At 53.4% G+C, this 20,944-nt stretch overlaps 13 protein-coding genes across 19 annotated transcripts; 5 read left to right on the forward strand and 8 right to left on the reverse strand.

The window, feature by feature from the left end:
- KVP18_001407 (uncharacterized protein) lies at positions 1-3,158 on the reverse strand (the record flags this gene model as incomplete). 3 transcript variants are annotated; one of them, XM_067951398.1, is made up of 3 exons in its annotated part: positions 1-619; positions 725-948; positions 977-3,158. In XM_067951398.1, coding segments are annotated over 3 exons (3,025 nt in total), but the record flags the coding sequence as incomplete, so codon positions are not given. The 3 variants fall into 3 exon arrangements, with proteins under 3 accessions (XP_067809401.1, XP_067809399.1, XP_067809400.1); XM_067951396.1 differs by lacking the exon at positions 977-3,158 and having other exon boundaries at positions 20-619; positions 725-961; XM_067951397.1 differs by lacking the exons at positions 1-619; positions 725-948 and having other exon boundaries at positions 969-3,158.
- Positions 3,159-3,217: 59 nt separating this feature from the next.
- KVP18_001414 (uncharacterized protein) lies at positions 3,218-4,399 on the reverse strand (the record flags this gene model as incomplete). Of its 2 annotated transcripts, none has more annotated exons than XM_067951407.1 (1): positions 3,218-4,399. In XM_067951407.1, the coding sequence occupies one exon, from the start codon at positions 4,397-4,399 to the stop codon at positions 3,218-3,220; it is 1,182 nt and encodes a 393-aa protein (XP_067809410.1). The 2 variants fall into 2 exon arrangements, with proteins under 2 accessions (XP_067809410.1, XP_067809411.1); XM_067951408.1 differs by having other exon boundaries at positions 3,218-4,282.
- Positions 4,400-4,599: 200 nt separating this feature from the next.
- KVP18_005119 (uncharacterized protein) lies at positions 4,600-5,610 on the forward strand (the record flags this gene model as incomplete). Its single annotated transcript, XM_067949481.1, has 1 exon — positions 4,600-5,610. One exon carries the CDS (start codon positions 4,600-4,602, stop codon positions 5,608-5,610), a length of 1,011 nt encoding a protein of 336 aa, XP_067809415.1.
- On the reverse strand, positions 5,607-8,249 carry KVP18_001410 (uncharacterized protein; the record flags this gene model as incomplete). Of its 3 annotated transcripts, none has more annotated exon segments than XM_067951402.1 (3): positions 5,607-5,873; positions 5,900-7,485; positions 7,491-7,740. In XM_067951402.1, coding segments are annotated over 3 exon segments (2,103 nt in total).
- Positions 8,250-8,363: 114 nt separating this feature from the next.
- Positions 8,364-8,888, forward strand: KVP18_005118 (uncharacterized protein; the record flags this gene model as incomplete). The annotated part of the gene is made up of 4 exons (XM_067949480.1): positions 8,364-8,435; positions 8,464-8,538; positions 8,567-8,688; positions 8,717-8,888. 4 exons carry the CDS (start codon positions 8,364-8,366, stop codon positions 8,886-8,888), a joined length of 441 nt encoding a protein of 146 aa, XP_067809414.1.
- An 18-nt stretch (positions 8,889-8,906) lies between these two features.
- KVP18_001413 (uncharacterized protein) lies at positions 8,907-11,093 on the reverse strand (the record flags this gene model as incomplete). The annotated part of the gene is made up of 1 exon (XM_067951406.1): positions 8,907-11,093. The coding sequence occupies one exon, from the start codon at positions 11,091-11,093 to the stop codon at positions 8,907-8,909; it is 2,187 nt and encodes a 728-aa protein (XP_067809409.1).
- Positions 11,094-11,195: 102 nt separating this feature from the next.
- On the forward strand, positions 11,196-12,668 carry KVP18_001405 (uncharacterized protein; the record flags this gene model as incomplete). The annotated part of the gene is made up of 1 exon (XM_067951394.1): positions 11,196-12,668. The coding sequence occupies one exon, from the start codon at positions 11,196-11,198 to the stop codon at positions 12,666-12,668; it is 1,473 nt and encodes a 490-aa protein (XP_067809397.1).
- A 99-nt stretch (positions 12,669-12,767) lies between these two features.
- On the forward strand, positions 12,768-13,391 carry KVP18_001411 (uncharacterized protein; the record flags this gene model as incomplete). Its single annotated transcript, XM_067951404.1, has 1 exon — positions 12,768-13,391. The coding sequence occupies one exon, from the start codon at positions 12,768-12,770 to the stop codon at positions 13,389-13,391; it is 624 nt and encodes a 207-aa protein (XP_067809407.1).
- A 158-nt stretch (positions 13,392-13,549) lies between these two features.
- Positions 13,550-14,715, reverse strand: KVP18_001415 (uncharacterized protein; the record flags this gene model as incomplete). Of its 2 annotated transcripts, XM_067951409.1 has the most annotated exons (3): positions 13,550-13,972; positions 14,001-14,400; positions 14,429-14,715. In XM_067951409.1, 3 exons carry the CDS (start codon positions 14,713-14,715, stop codon positions 13,550-13,552), a joined length of 1,110 nt encoding a protein of 369 aa, XP_067809412.1. The 2 variants fall into 2 exon arrangements, with proteins under 2 accessions (XP_067809412.1, XP_067809413.1); XM_067951410.1 differs by lacking the exons at positions 14,001-14,400; positions 14,429-14,715 and having other exon boundaries at positions 13,550-13,870.
- Positions 14,716-14,775: 60 nt separating this feature from the next.
- Positions 14,776-17,658, reverse strand: KVP18_001412 (uncharacterized protein; the record flags this gene model as incomplete). Its single annotated transcript, XM_067951405.1, has 1 exon — positions 14,776-17,658. One exon carries the CDS (start codon positions 17,656-17,658, stop codon positions 14,776-14,778), a length of 2,883 nt encoding a protein of 960 aa, XP_067809408.1.
- A 288-nt stretch (positions 17,659-17,946) lies between these two features.
- Positions 17,947-19,116, forward strand: KVP18_001408 (uncharacterized protein; the record flags this gene model as incomplete). Its single annotated transcript, XM_067951399.1, has 1 exon — positions 17,947-19,116. One exon carries the CDS (start codon positions 17,947-17,949, stop codon positions 19,114-19,116), a length of 1,170 nt encoding a protein of 389 aa, XP_067809402.1.
- A 26-nt stretch (positions 19,117-19,142) lies between these two features.
- KVP18_001406 (uncharacterized protein) lies at positions 19,143-19,847 on the reverse strand (the record flags this gene model as incomplete). Its single annotated transcript, XM_067951395.1, has 1 exon — positions 19,143-19,847. The coding sequence occupies one exon, from the start codon at positions 19,845-19,847 to the stop codon at positions 19,143-19,145; it is 705 nt and encodes a 234-aa protein (XP_067809398.1).
- Positions 19,848-19,892: 45 nt separating this feature from the next.
- Positions 19,893-20,753, reverse strand: KVP18_001409 (uncharacterized protein; the record flags this gene model as incomplete). Its single annotated transcript, XM_067951400.1, has 1 exon — positions 19,893-20,753. The coding sequence occupies one exon, from the start codon at positions 20,751-20,753 to the stop codon at positions 19,893-19,895; it is 861 nt and encodes a 286-aa protein (XP_067809403.1).
- Positions 20,754-20,944: the final 191 nt, after the last annotated feature.

Here is a 20,944-nt window from a genome sequence, read left to right on the forward strand (position 1 = left end):
CGTACTTGGGAACCTTCACAATTCTTTCAGACTCAAACAGCTCCTCCTCTTCCACAAGACGTTCGACGAACTTAGGAACCTTCACCAGACGTTCAGTTTCGAAAAGCTCTTCCTCCTCGACAAGTCTCTCTACGAATTTTGGTACCTTGATTATTCGCTCAGTCTCGAAAACCTCCTCTTCCTCCACAAGTCGCTCTATGTACTTAGGGACTCTGACGATCTTCTCGGATTCGATGTACTCCTCCTGTTCCACGATCTTCTCCACGATTTTCGGGACCTTCACAATCCGCTCAGTCTCGACTATTTCTATCTCTTCCACAATTTTGTCCACATATTTCGGGACCTTCACGATGCGTTCGACCTCATGGACCTCCTCAACTTCAATTACCTTATCAACATATCTCGGCACCTTTACAATCCGTTCCACGACCTCCTCCACCTCAACGATCTTCTCAACGAACTTTGGGACCTTCACGATTTTCTCAACGATCTCCTGAACAGAACCGTCGACAGCGTCCCCAAAAGCGGCCACAACCCCGTCCTTCGTAAGATCGTCTCCGACGATGTCCTCGGTGTTTCCACTACGGAAAAAAACTTTATCCGTTTCCGATAGATGCTGCTGAAATTGATAAAACAGTATTCATTTTAATATATACTAACTATTTTTGCTTATATTTAATAATTCCGTCATTCAAATTTTTCACGACAGATAATGAGCACCGACCTGATAGTAGTGATAATGATGGATGTTCTGCTGCAAGCTGCTGTTGGCAGACTGTGCGTAGGCTCCCACCGTCATGCCACAGCAATGGTCTGTGCCCTCGCGCTGCGCATTGTGGTAGGCCTCTTCAGAGCGCTCCTCATAGCTGTAGTGGTCACTGCCGACGTGAATTTGCGGGTTGTCGCCTTCGAAATCGCCATCGGTCCACACTCCACGGAGTGCCAGCCCTGCATGCCTCATTTAACAGTTACTCACCGTCTGCGAGTTCGAAGACACCTTCCCCATGGGCCTTGTCCTTTTCCCACGCGCCCTCATACTTAACGCCATCTGCAAAGAACAGCTTTCCGAATCCATGCTTGAGATTCTTTTGCCAAAAACCCTTGAACCTTGAGCCGTTCCTGTAGAGATAGACACCGTACCCATGGAATTGACCATCACTCCATCTGCCCTCGAACGAGGAACTGTCAGCCCAAGTGAAGCGACCCCATCCACATGCCTTGTCGGCTCGCCAAGCACCAGTGTAAGAAGAGCCATTGCAATAATGGATAGTGCCGGTGCCCTCTTTCGAACCGCTGACAAAGTCTCCATGGTAGACACCCCATCCTGGTTGCTGAAGGTGCCCTTTCCCATGAAAACGTCCCAGATGCCACTGTCCAACATACTGGAACTGCATTTTCTCATCAGTGTAGGTTCCCATCCCCTCTGGAACGTCGTTCGCCCAGTCGCCAGTGTATGAGACGCATTCCGGCGATGTCAGCGACCCATGACCGTTGCGCCGATTATCGGCCAGTCGCCCCTTATAGGTCGTGGAGTCTGAGAAGGTGTAAACCCCACGCCCCTCCATGGCTCCATCCCGCCACGAGCCCTCGTACTGATCGCCGAGGGCTGAGTTCCACGTTCCTCGACCGTGAGGTTTGCCTGCCCGAGACAGACCTTCGTAGAAGCCTTCACCGTCGACGGCCCTTTTGATGTACTCCACGTGCACCTCGAAGTCGCTGGAGTCAGAGTCCGTATCACTCGACTCGTCGTTGAACACTATCCTCTTGGCCGAGATCTGGGTTCCAGCAAACCAACAGTGTATCGACTCTGACGTCGTTTCCTTCTTCTGGCATCCCGACAGCGCATGGAAGTCCGCTACCCTAGACGTGGACACACAAACGGATTCGGTGTCGGCAGCCGCCTCGTCATCTCGCTCAACCAGACTCCCCGTGAGACTGTTGAACAGCAGACAGCCTCCTCGGGTTAAGCGGATACAGCCCATCTCAACGTGAATCACGGGAACCTCCTCTCCGTCAACTCGCAAACTAAACGACTTCTCGGTGCCGTGGGGACGGCCGCTGGCCCATTCGCCAGTGAAGAGTATACTCGCTGCCTTCAAGGCACCGAAGGTTTTTTTCCCAGCCTCGAAGTTCCCTTTGAAGACAGAACCTGACGGGTAGGTGTGCAGGCCCTCGCCTTCTAGCAGTCCTTTCACCCAGGAGCCTTCGAATATATCGCCCTTAGCGCTAGCGAAGCGTCCTGGGCCGTCTACTACGTCGTCCCTCCAGTGCCCAACATAGGACCCACCTGAAGGACAAGAGAGAGACCCGACGCCATTACGCAGCCCCTTCTCGTAGCCTCCTTTGTAGACGTGTCCCGTGTTAAACAGGAAAATGCCCTCGCCCTCCATCTTGCCACGAACGAAGTCACCCTGGTAGGTGCCCTCAGGCCCTATAAACTTGCCATCTCCATGGAGCTCACCCTCCATCCACTCGCCTTCATACGTTACGTTCGCCGCTTCTAGTTTGCCTTGACCATGCTTCATGTGGTGCTGGAACTGGCCAGTGTAGACGCTCCCGTCTGCATATGCAAACCGCCCAACGCCATCAATCTGATCCTCAGTCCATCCGCCCTCATAGACGGACCCACCCCAGTCGTAGCTCCCTTGGCCATGCATCTTTCCGTCCTTCCAGGATCCCTCATAGACATGCGTGGCTTCTCCCACTCGGAAAGTCATGCGGCCCACACCAGACCGGCAGTCGTTTACCCATTGACCTTCGTAGACACAACCGCCGGAGAAGTGATACGTGCCATGCCCATGCATCCGATCTTTACGCCAGTCCCCGTCGTAGAAGTCGCCAGACGGCCATTCTATGCGCCCTCTGCCGGATCGCAAGCCGCGTGACCATTCCCCCGAGTACCGACATCCGTCAGCGAAGCAGGCGTCTCCCTGTCCGTTAAGTGCGTCCTTCCTCCACCATCCACTAAACTGAGCCGTGCTTTCGGATTCATCCTTTACGGTTAATGTGCCCCAGCCACTGCGTTGACCGTGCTTGGATTCTCCCTCGTATACAGCGGTCTTCAGGGCCTCCAGCGATTGCGTAGAGCGTGGTGGCGATGCCACACTCCGCGCCGAGACAGCGTACTTGATATGTGGTTCACTTTCGGCGTTACTCATCGCCAGCAAATATTCAGTAATATGACGCAGGTATTGTCACATACCAAGTGCTATGTCATTTAACTTTGGCCGCTTCCCACTCTCGCAAATCCTATCATCCTCTCCTCCCAGTCGAATATCGTCACTATGTTACTAAACAGAGACTGACCCAAGGTCCACCCTCCCTGCAGCTCGTCTTCATCTGACTGATCGTCACTCAGGAACCCCAAAGAACACGCTGCATCCCCCGCTTTATGGACTACGTAGTCGTCGGGGAACAAAATCACGCTGTGCCCTCCTTCAAACGACAGCTGCATATTCGGCAGCTCGCTTCTCTTGGTGCAGTCTAGGCCAAGGAAACGCGAAAGCAGAGACGCATTGGTTGTCCGCTCGGGAGTGACATAGGAAAGATAGGTCCCTGTGTCCACGATCGACTGCGCATCGTCAGGAAGGGCGATGTAGGAGGGGTCTTTTTCTGGCGAGCCTGGAGGAGGTGCCACACCATGGAACAGTAGGACACCTTTGAGTCGTATCCGCCAATACTGTGAAGCTATCACGGGCACCCAGTCAATCTTTGAAACTCGTGTCGCCAGTGTGGAATCTAGTCCGCCGAAGGTTAATGATCCGTGGTGAGGGTGGAAGTGAAATGCTGCCTGATTGCGCAAGCCCTTGGATGTCAAAAGCTTGTTGCGTTGTATAGTCTCCACCAGAGGTAGCTGGCCTTTGGCTTTTTGGTCTCCTGTTTGGAACGCCAAACCAGCTATTCCATCCCATGCGATATCCGCAAGCACTGGAATGTCAATGAACGTCGCGAAATCCACCGTCTGTCGCGGAACTATCAAATCGTCGCCGAAACTCAAGAGCTCTTCCGACTGATATCCTTGCAATGAACCACTCAGGTACTGAATCTGGATGCTGTACTGGTGGCCCGCTCGAGAGAGAGTGGACGAACCCCGATAGAGCGTCTTACTCTCACACACTGGGGAGATACATGACGAATCCGGCACCCAAACCTCGCTCGAGCCGGTGTCAAACAGCACCTTGAATGTGGATGTCGGGTTCCTCCCAACGCTTAAAGTGCCAAAAAAAGTTGTCATCTGGTCTCGACGGATATCCTGCTTCACCAGAGGAAAGCCCGACTCCATCCGAGTCTGTAAACTTAAGAATCTCGGCCGCACTGCGCGGAGTTGAACCATCTGCAGAGGTATTCTGATCTGGGCAGTGACGAACGTTGTCAATAAAAGAGATGTCAATCGGATCATCCTTGCAATTTTATTGTGCCGGCAGAAACAAAGGCAGCACCACAAAAAACCACAACAATCTCTGCTCAAGAAGAACCAAGGAAGGACGGAAAGCTCTACGACGCCGATGTCTTCTTCCCCTGCTACCAGTCGTTAGTTCATCCGATGACGCAAGAAGGAATCAAAAGGAACACAGAACCACGAATTATCGCTTTTCCCGCATGGACCGGAGAGAGGTGACCGCCCTCATGGGCCCTTCGGCCCTCACAGAGGTGGTTAAAGCTCCTGTAGTGCTCCCCAACAAGCACCTACACTCATTGGCAGGGCACAAGGCTGCTGTTTTAAACCTTTCCTTTTCTCATGACGGTCACCATCTGATGTCGTCCAGCCAAGATAAAACCTGCCGGCTGTGGAATCCCCACAAAGGAATCCACATCCAGGAGTACAAAGACGTCCACAACTACGAAGTGAACGAGACGAAAATTTTCTACGACAAAACCAAGTTCGTCTCCGTGGGCGGCGATAAGGCCGGTTACCTCTGGGATATAGGGGAAGTTCGGGTTCTGAGGCGGTTCGCAGGGGGGGCTGGGCACGAAGGGAAGATCAACTGCTGTGATTTGTCTATGGGCGATAGCGTTCTGGCCACTGGCAGCTTTGACAAGCGGGTTTTACTGTGGGATCTACGGTCACGCCACAACCGTCGCCCTGCCCTGGAGATAAAGCATGCGGTGGACGCAATAACCGCCCTGCAATTCAGGGGTCACAGGCTGTACACTGCCAGTGTGGACGGGTGTGCTCGAACGTACGACATTCGTAAGGGGAGGTTATGTGTTGACGTGGTGGATTCCCCCATTACTAGCCTTGCGCTGACTGCCAATGACGAATGTTTGTTAGTCGCGTGTTTGGACAACACGATCAAACTCCTGGATTTGAAGAATCGAGGGCGTCAGCTGAACGAATATCGCGGTCACCGAGCAGCGAACTACAGGATCCACGCAACCTTCGACCCTAGCAACCAGTGTGTAGTCTCTGGCAGCGAGGACGGTAGGCTGTTCTTCTGGGAGATCGACTCGCTCGACAATGCACTGGAGGTGTGGGAAGGCGATCGAATGCCACACAGAGGCTCGCCTGTCTTCTGTGTGCGGTTTGCTCCGAACGTGCCTCGGATCACCATGGTATCTGCCGGAAACAACAAAACGCTAGAGGTTTACGGCGTGCATTCCCTCTGCTAAACAGGCTCGGGTCCTAGCTTGCTGTGGAGGAACCGGTGAAGCGTGGCTGCATCCGCGGCATTCCCTACAAGAACTTCAATCTCGGCTTGTGTCATGCAAGCCAAGTCCTTCAAACTTCTCAACTCATGTGCCGCGCGCGCCACGCAGCCCGGATTAACTCCCGGCAGGCTCCGAAGCACGTCCTGTGCGGCGGATGAGAGCTTGGCAGAGGATATCTGTCCTACAGCCTTGGCTTTGTCAAGGTTGGGGTTCTCCCTGTGTGTCTGTTGTCATCAATGCTCCGTCTCACCTTAATCTCTTTGATGAACTCGGCCGTGAATGAAGGATGAGGTGACCACAAGAGCTTCAGATATGGGAAGTGCAAAATAAGCAGCACAAGTCTTGCCATTGCGTCAGTGTAGGTCATTTTCTGGTTCCAGAGTGCCCCATACGAGGAAAGGAACGAGACAGGCCTATTTATGGCTCGGAGGATGGCAAGTCGCTTCTCGTCGTCTGGGGTAGGCAACGGAAGTACCTCGGGTTCCGCTAACACACCTCTAGTCTCCTGGAACTCGATGAGCAGGCAAGCGCCAGCAGGGTAGTGGTGGAGGAGCTCGCGGGTTTGAATGTAGAGTCTCCCGGACTTCAACGACTGGCTCAAATCTGAAATCGATTTCCTCTCGATGCAGACCTCCCTGGACACCACGTAATCGCCCACCACCAGAGTCGCAGGCACCACATCGATACCCTGACGGTGGATATGGAAAGGAAGGGCAGATCTGAACTCTCGGTGATCCACAATAACGGTCGGCTTGATGACTCGTTTGAGGGCCTTCTTCAAGGCGGCCCTCCCTCCGCCGGCTTCACGGCTGCTGAGCGCGACGGAATCGTCCAGTAGACTGGGTTCGTCGGTACGGATGACCAGAGTTTTCTTTTGTCTCAGCAACCCGTCCCATGCATCGTTTTCGGCCTTTGCTGCAGTGAGGAACCGGTGGTGTTCTGCGGATTTCCTAAACATGAATACAGCCACGGTTGGCTTTGTGCCACTCTCAGCAGCCCAAACCTCGACCTCTCTGACAAATTGCAGCATCGGCTGCAGAAGGATCACGTGGTCAGGCCTCTCTCGCCGCAATACATATCCTAGGTCAGCGGATACCTGAGATACGAACGGCAAGCATACGATGTCGAGCGGCACGCGAGCTGAGCGCGAATTAGACCCAGTCTTCAAAAAATCCTCATGGACGTTCAATGATTCGTTCACCGTCTCAGCCGTAACTTCTTCACGCACGTCAAAGTGGTCAAGAGAGGCCAAAGCTGCCTCTAGCGCCTCTTTGTGGCCGAACGGGAGCTTCCATGCCGACCACGAAGCGTTTCGAGATATGACCGACTTCATTGTTCTCCTAAGGATGACGTGAATTGCCCCCTGAGGACTCGACTTCAGCGCTGTCTTCACAGAACTAGCAGCCCTTTCAGAGTGGCACACAACGAGGACCTTCAGAGGCACCACGGTGCTGCTCTCTGCGTCCTCGCTCGTCCTACAGCGTTTCACACGCGACGAAATCTGCCCGAGGTACTCAAACAATTCCAGAACCTTACTCTCAGACTCGAGCGTCCAGGTGACCCGTCCCTCTACAAACGAGTACACGCGAGCACGAGCCAACTGAATGACTTTTTGACCCTCGTCCTGGAAAGGCCATAGACGCTTATTTACAGAGTCAGACAGAATACTTTCCACCAGCAGGTAGAATTGCACGCTGTTCAGATCCGCCAAGGCAAACAGCAACTGATTCAGAGTCCCAAGATCTGAGATGCATCTCCTCGAGGTCTCCGATAATCCGTCCAGGCGGCCACCCACCTGCTCACGCAGGATTGGATCTGTCTTCAAATGTCCGCGAGCTCACTGTAGTCTCGGAAGAGATCCCAAGGACTGTCTTTGCCTTTGGCCAGGCTGTCTACGTCCACCTGCTTACACTTTCGAAGCTGAAGCAGGAATTTCTGTACCAATGCCAGAAGGCAGGTTTGTATTTCAGCCATCGGTGCGTTAAAGTCGATGTACCTCTCGTGCATGCATGAGTGATCGTTGAGGCTGTCCTCCACCTTGGTGTGGTAGCGGGGCAAGAGATGGAGCTTGTATAGGTACGCATGCTGCATAACCCTCTCTGCCCCATTGAACAATCGTCCTAGGATCTGTGTGAAGAGTCTTTGCACCTCACATCTGGACGCTCAGACAAAGCCCACACAAATCCTCGGCGGTTGTGTTTCCTAAAGAGCTTCAAAGCAAAAATGAGGTTCCAGGCGTTTAAAAGCTTCTCGGCCTTCACCAGAACAATGCCTCCAATTACAGACGGGGCCAGGCAACCTGTAAGCATATCCGCTATCAGTATTCGGCTGCTGACGCACACAGCTCCGCCTTCGGAATAAACAGCAGTCCTATCAGCAGTCTCGCCTGTGACCACTCCCACATCTAGCTGACTGACTGCTCTTCGCTGAAAGAGTTGCGCCTCCTCCGGAGTGAAGCCGGAAATCGCCACTACTCGCCTTTCGGCCTTCCGCTGCAGAAGATGCACAACAGCACCCATGAGGTCGAGACCTCGCGGGAGGAACGAAAGTCCGTCCTCGTTGCATAGCGCTGCGCTCAGCAATTCGAGGTAGGCGAACATCTAATTCGCAATTGCTACAAGATTTGTACCGCCATTCACGCAAAGATTTAAACTCCTGGTATGTTTGTTGCCGTTTCGCTGGTATGTTTGTTGCCGTTTCGCTGTCAAAATTTGATGGCTCCCTCCCCTGGCATCTCAGGACTGTTGCTGTTTTTTTTGGCTCAGATGACTGCAAGTGTCCCCCTGGTGAGCATCGAGATTCCGCCTTACTCAGTCTGGCCACGTCACAACCAGCTCCGCCCCGTTGACTGGCCTGTCCTACGGCGTAGCCTTCGCTCATGGTGCAGCCGTGAGTTTCCTTTGCTAGGACAACGCAGATAGCCGCACAAGGAGGCCCAGGATGGGCAATAATCAACGGCCTGTCCAACGTGGGCATAAGATCTTCGCAGTTCGCCAACGCAAGTAACGGCGTGAATAACGCATACGCCCAGCCGAGATAGTGAGTTCGAGCGCCATTTATCACACAGCGGATCGCGACCGGATTCCAGTTCAACGATGAGGCTCTTCGCGCTCCTCCTGGTGGGACTCTTCTCCCTCATTCTGCTCTCGGTATGCGTCGCGATCGCGGTAGTTAAAGTCAAAGAGAGAAAAGCCGCACGTGAGAAGGAGAAGTCCGAAGAACGACGAAAACTGTATTGATTCGTGACTTGGATTCTCTCAAGCAGAGATCTTTTTAGCGGCGTCCATCGCTACCGTAGTGGGATCCTTCTGCACGAAAAGGGCTTGGATTTGACGCTTGCAACGCAGCATATCTTTGAATGTCTCCTCATCACCATTGGCGACTTCGAACTCTCGCCATTGATTCCAGAAGTCAGAGTCACTCTGAGGGCTGTTGAACTGGCTGGCGTACACCAGCACGGCTCGGGCTCGGGCCACTTCACCAAGACCCGTCTCTATTGCAGAGAACTCCAGAGCTGTCTCGGTCACGAACTTCACAGGGAGGGTCTCAAGCGCCTGCTCATATATAGGGCGAGTCTTGGCGATCCCGTAGTATTGGGTAGTCTTCGCGATAAGCAGGCGATACAACATAGGCCTCTCTTCATCAGGAACTTTCTCCAGTCCGTTCGCCAAGACCGAGATGGCGTGCCGAGCCAAGCCAGCCTTCTCCTCAAACTGACTATAGTAGACCACAAACAGCAGCATGAACTTCGGAGGCGTCACAGCAAGGCATTGTGCGAAGAGCTCTCGCGTCCTCTCAACCTTGCTGTCTTGGAAGCGCTTGATGAACTTAGAGAGATACGCTAGCCAGATGTCCTTCAGTTGCGGCCATTCGAACACACTAACTGCACGTTCGAACACTCTGAACGATTCCTCCCAAGCGTGTCGGCCTTCCAACACCAATGTATAGTTGATGAGCTGCAAAGGTGTTATGACCTGAATGTCAAACATGGTATCGTAAGCGATACTCATCGTCTCCGCAGTCCCGAACGATTCCTCCATGTCCACCAAAAGACTCCACAACTTAACGCTGCGCCGGAGGCGATACCTCAACGATCCTTCTTCGAACTCGTTCAGTTTAGGTTTTCGCACAGCATCTCGAGCCACTGCCAGCGCAGCATCCCAATGGCCATGTCTCAACTCCAGCTCTACACGGGCGCACCAGACAGATGCCAGATCGTCGAGGTTCCTGTACGGGGCCTCAACCGCATTTCGCATGACCTCTCGAGAGTCTTCTAAACTCCCGTTCTCCTCATAGAACAGAGCATAACGGATCCACAGGCGACTGGGCCTGCCCACGGCTCGCTCAGGGTCAACAGTCTTCAAGGCCTCCGCGTATACAGATGCCACCTTCAATGGATCCTTCTCAAACAACTTTACACGTTTCATCCACTCATAACAGCTGTGGGGGTTCTGCCTAAGCTTCACCTGGCTCAGAATATCCTGTCGCCTGTTCAAAAGATCCTCAAGTCTATACAGGTGCAGGTCGACCAAACTCTCCTTTGATCTGTCTTGCTGGAGCAGTTCGTTGACTAGTCCCTCTTCAAATGCCACGTAGGCGTCGAATATTACGGTTACGTCCCGAACAGTGTGGACAGACGCCAACGCCTCCTCAAAAACGTCTCGCGCTCTCGACCAATACCCCATCCTAGAGCTGTAGTTCGCTACACACACCCAGAGAGCCCCGACGGCGTCGCTATACCGATGAATGCCGGCGCGGAGTACCGACTCCACGTTTATGCCCTTCACCCGCTGCGGGTACGTGGAAATCAGGTCGCACAGCTCCAGCCAGAGCTGCAGGCGCGTCTTGCCCTCGATGCTCTCAAAACTGTCGTCATTTACCACATTAGCCAGCTGCAGCACCGCCTCTCCGATATTGCCGGCCGCGACAAGGTACGCAACGTACGCCTCCACGAACTGCGGATACAGCATCAGATAGCGCCGCCAAACTCGCTTGGCCTGCACCGGCAAGTCGCAGTCCTTAATGAACGGGATGTACTGCTCCCAGATCAGGTTGTGCTGGGTGATAGGCAGTGACATTAGCGCCGCGTCATAGGCAAGTCTTGTTCTGGTAACCTGCCCTTGCTCATTCAGAAAGGCCGTATAGTCCAACCAAAGCATTGGCATCCTTGATAGATGCACCAGGGACGTCTTGTGTAGGTCATTGACGATAGCGAACGATGGGTCATCGGGCGCCGCATTCTCCAATTGCTTCCGCCACTCCGCAAGATACGCCTTCCATAGTTTGTAAGACACCGGTAGGTGTTTCAAAGCCCTCTCGAAGACCTTGAACCTCACGTCAGCGTCTGCGTCCTTGAGGTGTGTCAAGTAAGAGACCCAGAGTTTCAAATTGTACGGATTTCGGGTGACCTCATCCTCATGTAGAGCCTCCAAGACGGATGCCATCGAAATTCTCGAATTCAACTCTTTGGAGTCTTCAAAGCACGCCGCTCGGCCCTCAGCCCACAATCATGACCAATTTAATGGCATAAAAAGGCTTGTATAAGAATGAGCAAGCGCCTCGACTCAATGTCAAATGACGACTTCCAGCGCACGAGGTCGGAGAGCACAGGTTCGAGCGCGTGCAGCCTAAAGAGGTCTGTGTCGTGGAAGGCTTCTGTGACGGAAGCCTGGAAAACTGACACGGCTACGACGGTGCATCAGCGGCTCACCAACTATCTGTCCTACTTTAAACCTAGCCCCCTGTCGATGCAACACGTCTTCAAGACCCTGACGTCCGAGGTGCTAATAGGTATTCAGCAGAACAGCCTGCCCTTTGAGGAGTCGGGGTGTAGTTTGCGCATGTTGGATGTTAAGCTGAGAGATCTGCCCACGACTCTAGCCGATGGCATTGTGTACTCGCTTGCCATATCGGGGCGGCTTGCCAGAGTATCACGGATCTCTGTTGTAAATGGAAAAACCGAGAGTGAGTCTGTGACCAGAAGTTTGGTAGACGCCTCGGAACACCCTATGGGCCTCCTGGACGCCAAAGCCACCGCCATGGAGCTATTCGACTACCTCGCCCTCCTTGTCAAGGAGTTGGTGGATAAACACGAGGACGAAGGCAGACCTCTGGTCTTCTCTTTTGGGTACCCACTGGAGCACCAGAGTACACGGTCTGCCACACTTGTGGCCTGGCACGGAGCTGGCGGATTCGTCACAGGCAGGGACACCAACGACAAGGTCGAGGGCGCCGACATCGGGCTGCTGTTGGAATGCGCATTTTGGAGACACGAGGTGTCCGTGGAACTGGTGGTGCTCACCAATGAAGCCTGCGTCTCGTTGGTTGGAGCTAGTGTACAGACATCCACTCCCAGATGTGCTGTAGGGGTTGTGGCTGACCTTGGCTTTAACGCGTGCCTTCTTCACAACGGAGTCATACTCAACACTGAAGTTGGTAACTTCAACGTCGACCTGCCAGCGACGGACGTGGACCTGGAGATCGACTGGGCCAACCCCAATCGCGACACACAGATGCTTGAGAAGATGGTCTCAGCCAACTACCTAGGAGAGATCTGCAGACGATCGGTTATCAAGGTCTGGCAGTCGGCAGCCCCTTCCTTGGTATGGGCTCGCGACTCACTACCAACCTCCGCCGCAGCACACATTATTATGGACGACACTCCCGATTTGAACATATCCCGCAAGATCCTGAACCACGCTTGGGAGTGGGAGGCATCGCTGAGTGACCTGGCTGACATGAAGGAACTCTTCGAAGTAATTTTCGACCGGTCGGCCGGATTGACTGCTGTTGTAATTGCCGTCCTTGCGACGAAGACAGGACTGTTGCAAGCCGCGCTGGGCGGTCTCACAGTCAGCCTCCACGGGTCCCTCTTCGCAATGAACAACTTTTTTAAGGATCGTGTCCATCACTACCTTCGCCAACTACTCGGAAACAGGTACGAGTACCTGCATGTGACCAGCTTTGAGAAGTGCCTGGCCGTTGGAGGGGCTGCGCTTGCTCTGCACTACCAGAAATAATGTGACTGCCTTTGCTATGTAACGGCTCTGCCACTGACTCACATTTAGTACATAATAGTTGCGTTGCCGCTTAAAGATCATTTACTCTCGAATGTAACTATGCATGAAGCTTACATTGAGGAAGAAGCTTCCCCTCACAAACCGTTAACAGCTCTAGCTCTCAAGGAGCTCAAGGGACATCTCCATGCTCGCCGGTGGCCGCATGACCAGGGCGCTGACGCCTGCGCGATATGCTTGACTCACTACTTCAAAGGGCAGGTCGTCATCACGCTGCCATGCACCCACGCCTTCCACACTAAGTGCGTAGTGCCCTGGATAGATCAGGGCCGACTTGACTGCCCCTCTTGCCGGAGTGACATCGGAGCAGCCGTGTTGAGCTTTCTGGATGTCACGTCTGAAGGTTACGAAGTCATAGAGGGCCACTGTATGCCCCTCCCGGACAACGCAGACGAACGTACCGAAGACCCAGAACTCTCGTATTCTCAGTTGCTCTTGTCTGAGTTGACCATCCATGACTTATGGGAATGCACCCCATCCTGGCCATCAGTGAGTTCTGAAATGGAACCCAACCCAATGTGGCGACCACTCTGGGGATCGGAACCGACGGATTACTCTGAATTCTATCGTCTGTCAGACTTCGACATGGGACCCATTGATCCCATCGATTTCGAATCCGAGAACGATTTTCAGGATTGCGATTCATTCGAAAACGTATCGGGCTGATCTTTATTCGTGCCACATCCCATTCTCAAGGTTTTCTTCAGCGGTGAACCGCCCAACAAAGTGATTGCCCTGCTTAGTAGTGTTCACAGTTGAAACGTAGTGACTGACCACGGGGGACAATGTTCAGGCATCCCACTTCCTGATGATAAATCGTCGCGTCAGATTGATGACGCTTCTTCTCCCAAAGGTGCAGTCCTCGCTGGTCTGCCTGGTGAGTCACGAGTGGACGAGTTCTTCTCCTGAAGGCGCGCCCTGGACAACTCCCTTGGAATATACTCCGTATCGATCCATCCTATTAACAGATCGACAGATGGGATGCCCATAGTGTCCTTACACAGCTCCCTTACAGCCTCGATGATGGTGTTATGGTTGACAGCAGGGACGTCTGCCTCAAACAGCGGTAGGCAACTGACGCCGTCCAATCCTGGGAGAAACTGCTTCTTCGTCTCCTGAGGGACGGTTTTCGCCATAATAGACATGGAGCTTCTGTCGTGGTAGACCTGTGAGATTATCCTTTCCTTCTTAGCAAGGTCGCTCTCCTTCTCCTTGGCTTTGGTAGCGTCAAACCATGGAGGCAGTTGCTGCGTGGTGATGTTACCTGGCTCCCACCGCCTTAAACGCCCAGTCCCATGGGACGGAAGCCTGAAATCTCTCCCGAGTCTCCTCATCAGCGTCGTGGTCGGTCATTTGGCTGCTGTGGAACATCACGTCGTGGATTTGGGTTGCGATTTTCCGGTGCTCCTCAACAACGCTCATGAACGACTGCTTATCCTCTCGGATCTGCAAAACGCACTCCCTGTTCCAAGAATCTTGGGCATTAATGTACTTCTCGGACAGAAATAACTTAGGGAGAAGACTTAATATTCTGACAGCTGATATTTCATTCTGATACTCAGACAGCAAAGCTTCCAAATGTACAACTCCGTTAGTTGCGTCTACTGCAGGATGCCACACCGGCACGATGAAGCGAAGGGAGGGGGGAGTGGAGCAGGGGTACTCTTCTGGGAATCTGGGTCTCACAAAGACACGACACCCACGTCATTACAAAAGGCAGCGACATCGAGTGCCAAAGTCCCGCACTCAATCTCAAGTACCCATGCCAAACAGCGATATCTCGCCAAGTCGGAACCACCACCACCGCCGACGGCACTCGGGTTGGGACGTAGGCATACTCCAACAGACATCTCAACCGCCGTTGGCGCCACTGAAGGGCAGCCTCGTCGGAGTCAGTCATGTTCCCTCCCTTATCGACGCCGAGCGCGATATTGCCTCCCATCGCTGCTATTTTCGACGCGAGACCTCTGGTTGACTCAGAACCGTCCATGAATCTTCAGTTATTCTACTGTTTTGAATCTTTAGGTTATTGTAACGTTTTGAATTGCAACTAGTCTCGAGAGCACACTGTGGGCCCGGGGTTGACATAGACGTCGTTCTCAGCCCAGTAAGCTCGGTTCTCTTGGAAGAAGGACAGCACTTCGTTGTACGAGTCTGGAGCCAACTTATCAAGTGAAGCCGAGGCAGCGGCGACTTCCTGTCCGATAGTGAAGGCGATGTCAGCGTCGGCCGAAGTGGCTTGGCACCCATCAACCTGAGGCGAGAACGACAGCTCCACCGGAGAGAATGCTTTCACTTCCGTTTTGACGGCCTCCGCGACACCATTGCTGATCCATCTCTCCACAGGGACGCTCTGCAGGTAGCTCACTGGATCCCTAGCGGCCCCCTTGATGGCAGCAGTCCTAATATACTCAGGCAGCTTATCCAGGTAGGCAGATACCTTCGAAGGGACGTTTTCGGTGCCGGCCAGGAAGGCGGTAGCGTCTGAAACCTTCAGTTGGGATAGCGCTCCGGCAGAATCCAACTGCAAGAGCAGTGAGTCGGGGATCAAAATAGTGCCGAAGTTCTTACCAGCAGCACTACGCTGCTTCACAATATCCGCAATGCCCGCAACAATCTCTTCATAGGTCGACACGCCCATCGCGTCTGGTGATGCAACTCCGTTCACGTGCGTTTGGTTGGCGACGTCCAGGGCAAGGTGGCTAGTCTTGCCTCCTGGGACGCGAACGAAGTACCAATACTTGAACGCCGATCTATCGTCAATCAGTAGGTTACCTGTCAGATGAGCCACAGACTGAACCACAGACGACACGCCGATGAATGTGTCAATGAAGTGAACCTTTAGCTTCTCACCCACCTTCGCTCTCAAGGCAGCTACAAGTGGGTGGGATTTGGGCGCCATCAGTACGAGGGCATCTAGATCCTGACAGTTGGCTGCGATAACATCGACGTTGTCCAACAGCTGCAACTCAGACCGGCGAGTACGTCGAAGGGAGGCTCCGGACTTCAAAGGTGACCGCTTATTGTGGATCAGCCCATACGCGCCATCGAACACCTCCACAGTAGAGTACTCCGGAAGGGCGTTCTGCAGGTTTCCAATCACGCTAGCAGCGGCAGGAAGAGACTTAGCTGCGGCGTGCAGCACCCTGTCCACGTTGGACCCCACGACAGACCCGACAGGCAAGCTGGATCTGAGCCCGGCAGCAAAGTGAGAAGAGGCTGGAGAGTCCCTGCCTATGAGCGCAATTGCGATCCTCTGCGTCTTGTCGACTTGTTTCACAGGAACAGCAGAGGTCGTCTCCGGAGTAGACTCGGCAGCTACCTTCGAGTAGTCATGCGTCAGCACAGTGAAGTTGGCGAAATCCCGATGAGGCCCGCTGAACTGGATGGGACCAGGGAACCTGTAGTTGTCCTGGGTCTTCCACTGTTCTCGGCTGGCCTCGAATGTGGTAAACGGATTAGTGGTCATGTCGACAAGGTACTTCTTGATGACGGGCTTGTCTTCACCATGTCTTCTTTCAATGTTCATCATGAGGAACATGGGGCAACCGCCAGCAGTCCACTCGCTTGCCGGCTTGTGCAAGTCACCCACAACAGCCATGTAACCGTTCTTCTTCTCCATAACCAGCTCTCCAGCCGTCAGACCCAGAGCGTAGCAGTAGTTAGAGTCGAACTCCGAAGGCATGGCACATCTTCCCTCATAACCGAAGAAATGCGACACGGGAATGAATGGAATGTCCGCAGTCAATTCCTTCTCTACCATCTCAATAAGCAACTCCTCAGTGGCAATCTTCGAGACCTGTACGTTGCCATGAGGATCTCTGTCAAGCAGAAGCTGCTGACCGATCGAGGTAGGCAACGATTCGAAAAGAGATTTCGCGGCTTCCGACAGTGCGGAAGCGGAGAACTCACCCTTGGCCAAGATCTCATTGATCTCCTTGATAAGGTTGCCGATTTCAGGAATGAACTCGATGAGACCCTCAGGAACTAGAATAACACCGTAATCCTTCTTCTGGCTATGCCGAAGCTTCACCAGATCGACAATCTCGTCCACAATGGACTTCAACGACCGGCTGGCCGCCAACACCTCCTCGCCAATGAATGTCAGGTTGGGTCGAGTCTGCATAGCACATTCCAAAGTGATGTTCGAGGCAGACCGCCCCATAAGCCGGACGAAGTGATATCTATCCTGGCATCCCAGGATGTCGCGACAAAGGTATCCGATATACTCTGAGAAGACCTTGCATGCGGTGTCGAACCCGAAAGACGCCTCTACGAACTCATTCTTGAGGTCGCCGTCGATGGTCTTGGGGCACCCGACCACGACAGTAGCGCAGTCATGAGCTGCGAAGTACTCCCCCAGAATCGCGGCGTTAGTATTCGAGTCGTCACCTCCAATAATTACCAATCCGTCCAGTTCGAGTTCTTTGCAGACCTCGAGCGATGCCATCTTATGCTCTTCTGACTCGATCTTATGACGGCCAGAGCAGATCATGTCGAAGCCTCCCATGTTTCTGAATAGATCCATGTCATCCTCCACGATCTTAGTACAATTCTTGGTGAAGAGGCCGTGAGGACCACACTTGAATCCATACAGCTCACTCTCAGGGTGCACTCTCTTCAAATGGTCAAAGATGCCAGCAATCACATTGTGACCTCCAGGCGCTTGACCTCCTGACAGGAGAACTCCCATCTTCATGGGTCGCCCCTGACGACTCCATGCTCCGTCCTCACCCTTCTCGCAAGCGAGAAAGGGCTTGTTCCCAGTATTGGGGAACAGCGACGTGAGTGTCGCTGCGTCGGCACCCTCCAGCTGGGATGTGACCTTCTCCACAAATCTGACAGGAGACTGGAGGATCGTAGGCACGGTAGGCATTTGCTTCCTTCGCGCGTTCTGGAAGTCGGTAAACTTCGCCTGAGCTTGCACAGTCATTGAGTTCTGTTGAGGTATTCGGAAATATAAGCGTCCCGCATGAGTGTGGGCTCAAGTTTTTCTAGGAGGGTCCAACTGCTGGATGGTACTTTGCTCCTAGCAGAGGGCCGCCCTTACTCCACCTGAATACAGGAAATCGTCTCCAAATCGTGTGTGCTTCTTTTGAACTTAATCTGTGCTTTGAGGTCTAATCTGAGGACTTGAGACATCCTACAGTGTGCCACAGCCTATTATCTTTTGAAGCTTTTCACCGCCTCAGATACAATCCAAATAAAACCTTTTCAAATTATGAAACTCTGTTCATGTTCATACTTTGAACCCAAGCCACTTGACCGTTACCCCACTGAATCCACCACGATAGGAGACGTTTGCACGGATTGCCAGACAGCTTTTGTGGAATCTTCCGAAAGCATCAGGGACGACCCCTTGGATCAGCCCGTAGCATTGGCGGCCGCTGCCCCGTTCTTTGCCGTTCACGACACCGGCGACGCGTTCGACATCCTGTCTGACCCCCATTGCAACGAGGTATTTTGTATGGCCCTCCGTAAAACGGCCTTGGGCCAAAACAGTAGGATCCCGTCTATCCACACTGCAATCAAGCAACGCAAAGCGATGATCGCTGCGCTGTCAGACCTCCCCTCAACTCCAGAGATTCTTCAAGACCTTTCCGACCTCAATGAGGATCTAACCCGGTGGCAGGTGTCCATGACCGTGGCCCGAGCCTGTGTTAGAGCCTCGCAATTATTTGCTCGGATGAAATCACAGCTCAGTGCGACCTGCTACCAGTTCGAGGTGGATAGGCGTGGAAGCCGTCTGAGCTGTCCTCAGTGCTCTTTTACCTGCCGGTCCTTCGACCTCTCAAAAGCTCACTATGCTATTGAACACACGAATGCGAGCCCTTTGACAGCTGTTGCCTGGGCCTCAGACACGTCCCACATGATTTGCCCCTTCCTGGAGTGTGCCGACCTGGAGTCCATATCCTGGCGGCGCTATGGCGCACATCTAGCTCTGAAGCACGGCCCCCATCTTGGCCTCCGCGAGACGTCCACCTCTACAATCCTTGCCATCGACTTCATATCTCGCCTCCGCCTCCACAGCGTCGTGCTCATCTTGGAAACCGTTCGTCAGATGCGACGCCATCATGTAGCCGGAGACGCGGTAAGGTGCATACTGAGTGGCATCATGAAGTACAAACCAGCGTACCACAGATTCATGTCGATGAACCCCGACGCCGTGTTCCGAAGATGCCAACTTGTACTTCCCCGCGACCCTACCTCCGACCACCCTACCTCCGACCACCCTACCTCCGACCATCCTACCTCCGACCACCCTACCTCCGACCATACCTCCGACCGTACCTCCGACCATACCTCCGAACATACCTCCGAACATACCTCCGAACATACCTCCGACCATGCCCGTAGAAGAGGAAGACATTCGTTGGACGCGGATCCTTAACAATTAACAAAAAGTACAACAGTGATTCATTTCATATTCACACGATTTTGTGTGAGCAGGGCCCTAAGGGTGGGTGCGTCATCGACCTGCTCCACCAGTTTCTGGATTTTTTTAGGAGGGGGCTCAGTTGGCTCCGGAAAGGGTCTCTTCGTTACTCGGGCCCGAGCACTAGCCAGGGCCAGGGCGTATCTGATAAGCGGTTGGTCCTTTTCCCAGTCGGCCCTTGGTGCATTCACAACGTGCACGACTTGTGAATCGGTAAGAGGACTGCTGTGCTGTAGGTAGATGTGTCTGTAGTCCAACGGGGGTGGGTTATTAAACGGCAGCCCATACAGATGCTGCAGCTTCATCTTGCGCTGGCGGCGAGCTCGGACGTCAGAGGGTTGCTGGTCGTGCTGATCAGCGACGTGGTCGATGAAGTCCTCAAGAGGGAGCTTCTCGAAGCAGTTGTTGAAAGGGCAGTACACTCGCGAGAAACCTCGTGAACTTGTCGTGCACAGGACAGTCCAGGGATCGTGCTGTTTGTGGATTACCAGGTAGTGACTTTGAAGAGCAAGAGCATGGGGCCGAGTGAAATCACATTCAGTGCATTTATAAGCCTGGCCTTCCTTAATAAATTCGGGAAGTGACGGTACCGCAGGAAGCGTGGTTGAGGGGCCTGCAGAGTCCAAATAGTTCCAGATTGCAATCAAAAGTGGGTTCGGCCTTGAGACCGACGACAAAGACAACATGAGAATTCCGAGATTTACTTTTCTTAGAAGAATACTCAAGCACACCTACACAACCGACACACAACTTAGCCACCCAACCCTGAATCGCTCTTCACGTTCTGTCAACAGGAATGAGGCCAGCGGTGTCTGAACGTTGAACCCTCCGCAATGATCTAACGTTGGCCCCACAGACTCGATTTCAGGACGTGTCGGTTGTTCTGCCGAATCTTTCTGACTTTCCCCTCCGCATTCTTCCCTCCGCTCGACCCTTGCGAATACCGCCCTCTCCTTGGCGACCGGAGTTTGCATCCTATCCTTGACTCGTTCCCATAGTTCTAGCATTCCGTTACGTGCTCGTTCCTCAACGCAAAGCTGCCGCGCTGCGTAACTATGAACTCGGGGGTATATGCGGCGCCTTGACTTCTTTGCTGCGCTGACCGGAGTTTGCATCCTATCCTTGCATCCTATCCTGAGAAACGCCTCCAGGATGTCTTCCAGCATGGAGACGTCGCTCAGAATGACCCGTTTCTGCTCTTCGGGTAGGAAGTCCGCTGCATCCTTGACCCCTTTCAAACAATCGAGTGTTCGTTGGACTAGCACTCCATGATCCGAGTTCTCCACGTATCTCACAGCGTACACCAGCTGAGTCAAGTTGCGCAGCAGAACGGCGGAAAAAGCGGACGGCAGCGGCAGCCCATCCTCCGTGTCGTCTAAGTTGAAGTCAACAAACTCCTCAACGATGACGGGCCACAGAAAAACGAAATGCGCAACCCGTCTCAAGCTTTCATTTCCGCACCACGAGAGCCTCCAGAATAAGTGTCGCGCATGCTTCTCCGGCTCCAACTGATAATGCACCGCCTCCAAAATCAATGTGCATATTATCCTATCCAACATAGGATCTTCGGCTTTGAGTTGACATTGCTTCATGTCCGGTGCCAGCTCCGGCAGCCGCTGTGTGTAGTGTGGAAACCTCGACGTTCGCCTCGAAGAGGGGGTTCCCGTCAAAGCACTAGTGATGCCGGAGGTTATCCATGGCGGCAGAGTTTTACTAAAACGGATGGCTTCTGCGGTTTGACGGAGAGCGTGTTCAGTTGACACTGCGAAATCGGGATCGCTCG

This window comes from the organism of the source record quoted next (assembly GCF_019968955.1).
Source record: "MAG: Porospora cf. gigantea A chromosome Unknown PgA_NODE_358_length_20944_cov_344.522, whole genome shotgun sequence".
Lineage (NCBI taxonomy): Eukaryota > Apicomplexa > Conoidasida > Eugregarinorida > Porosporidae > Porospora > Porospora cf. gigantea A.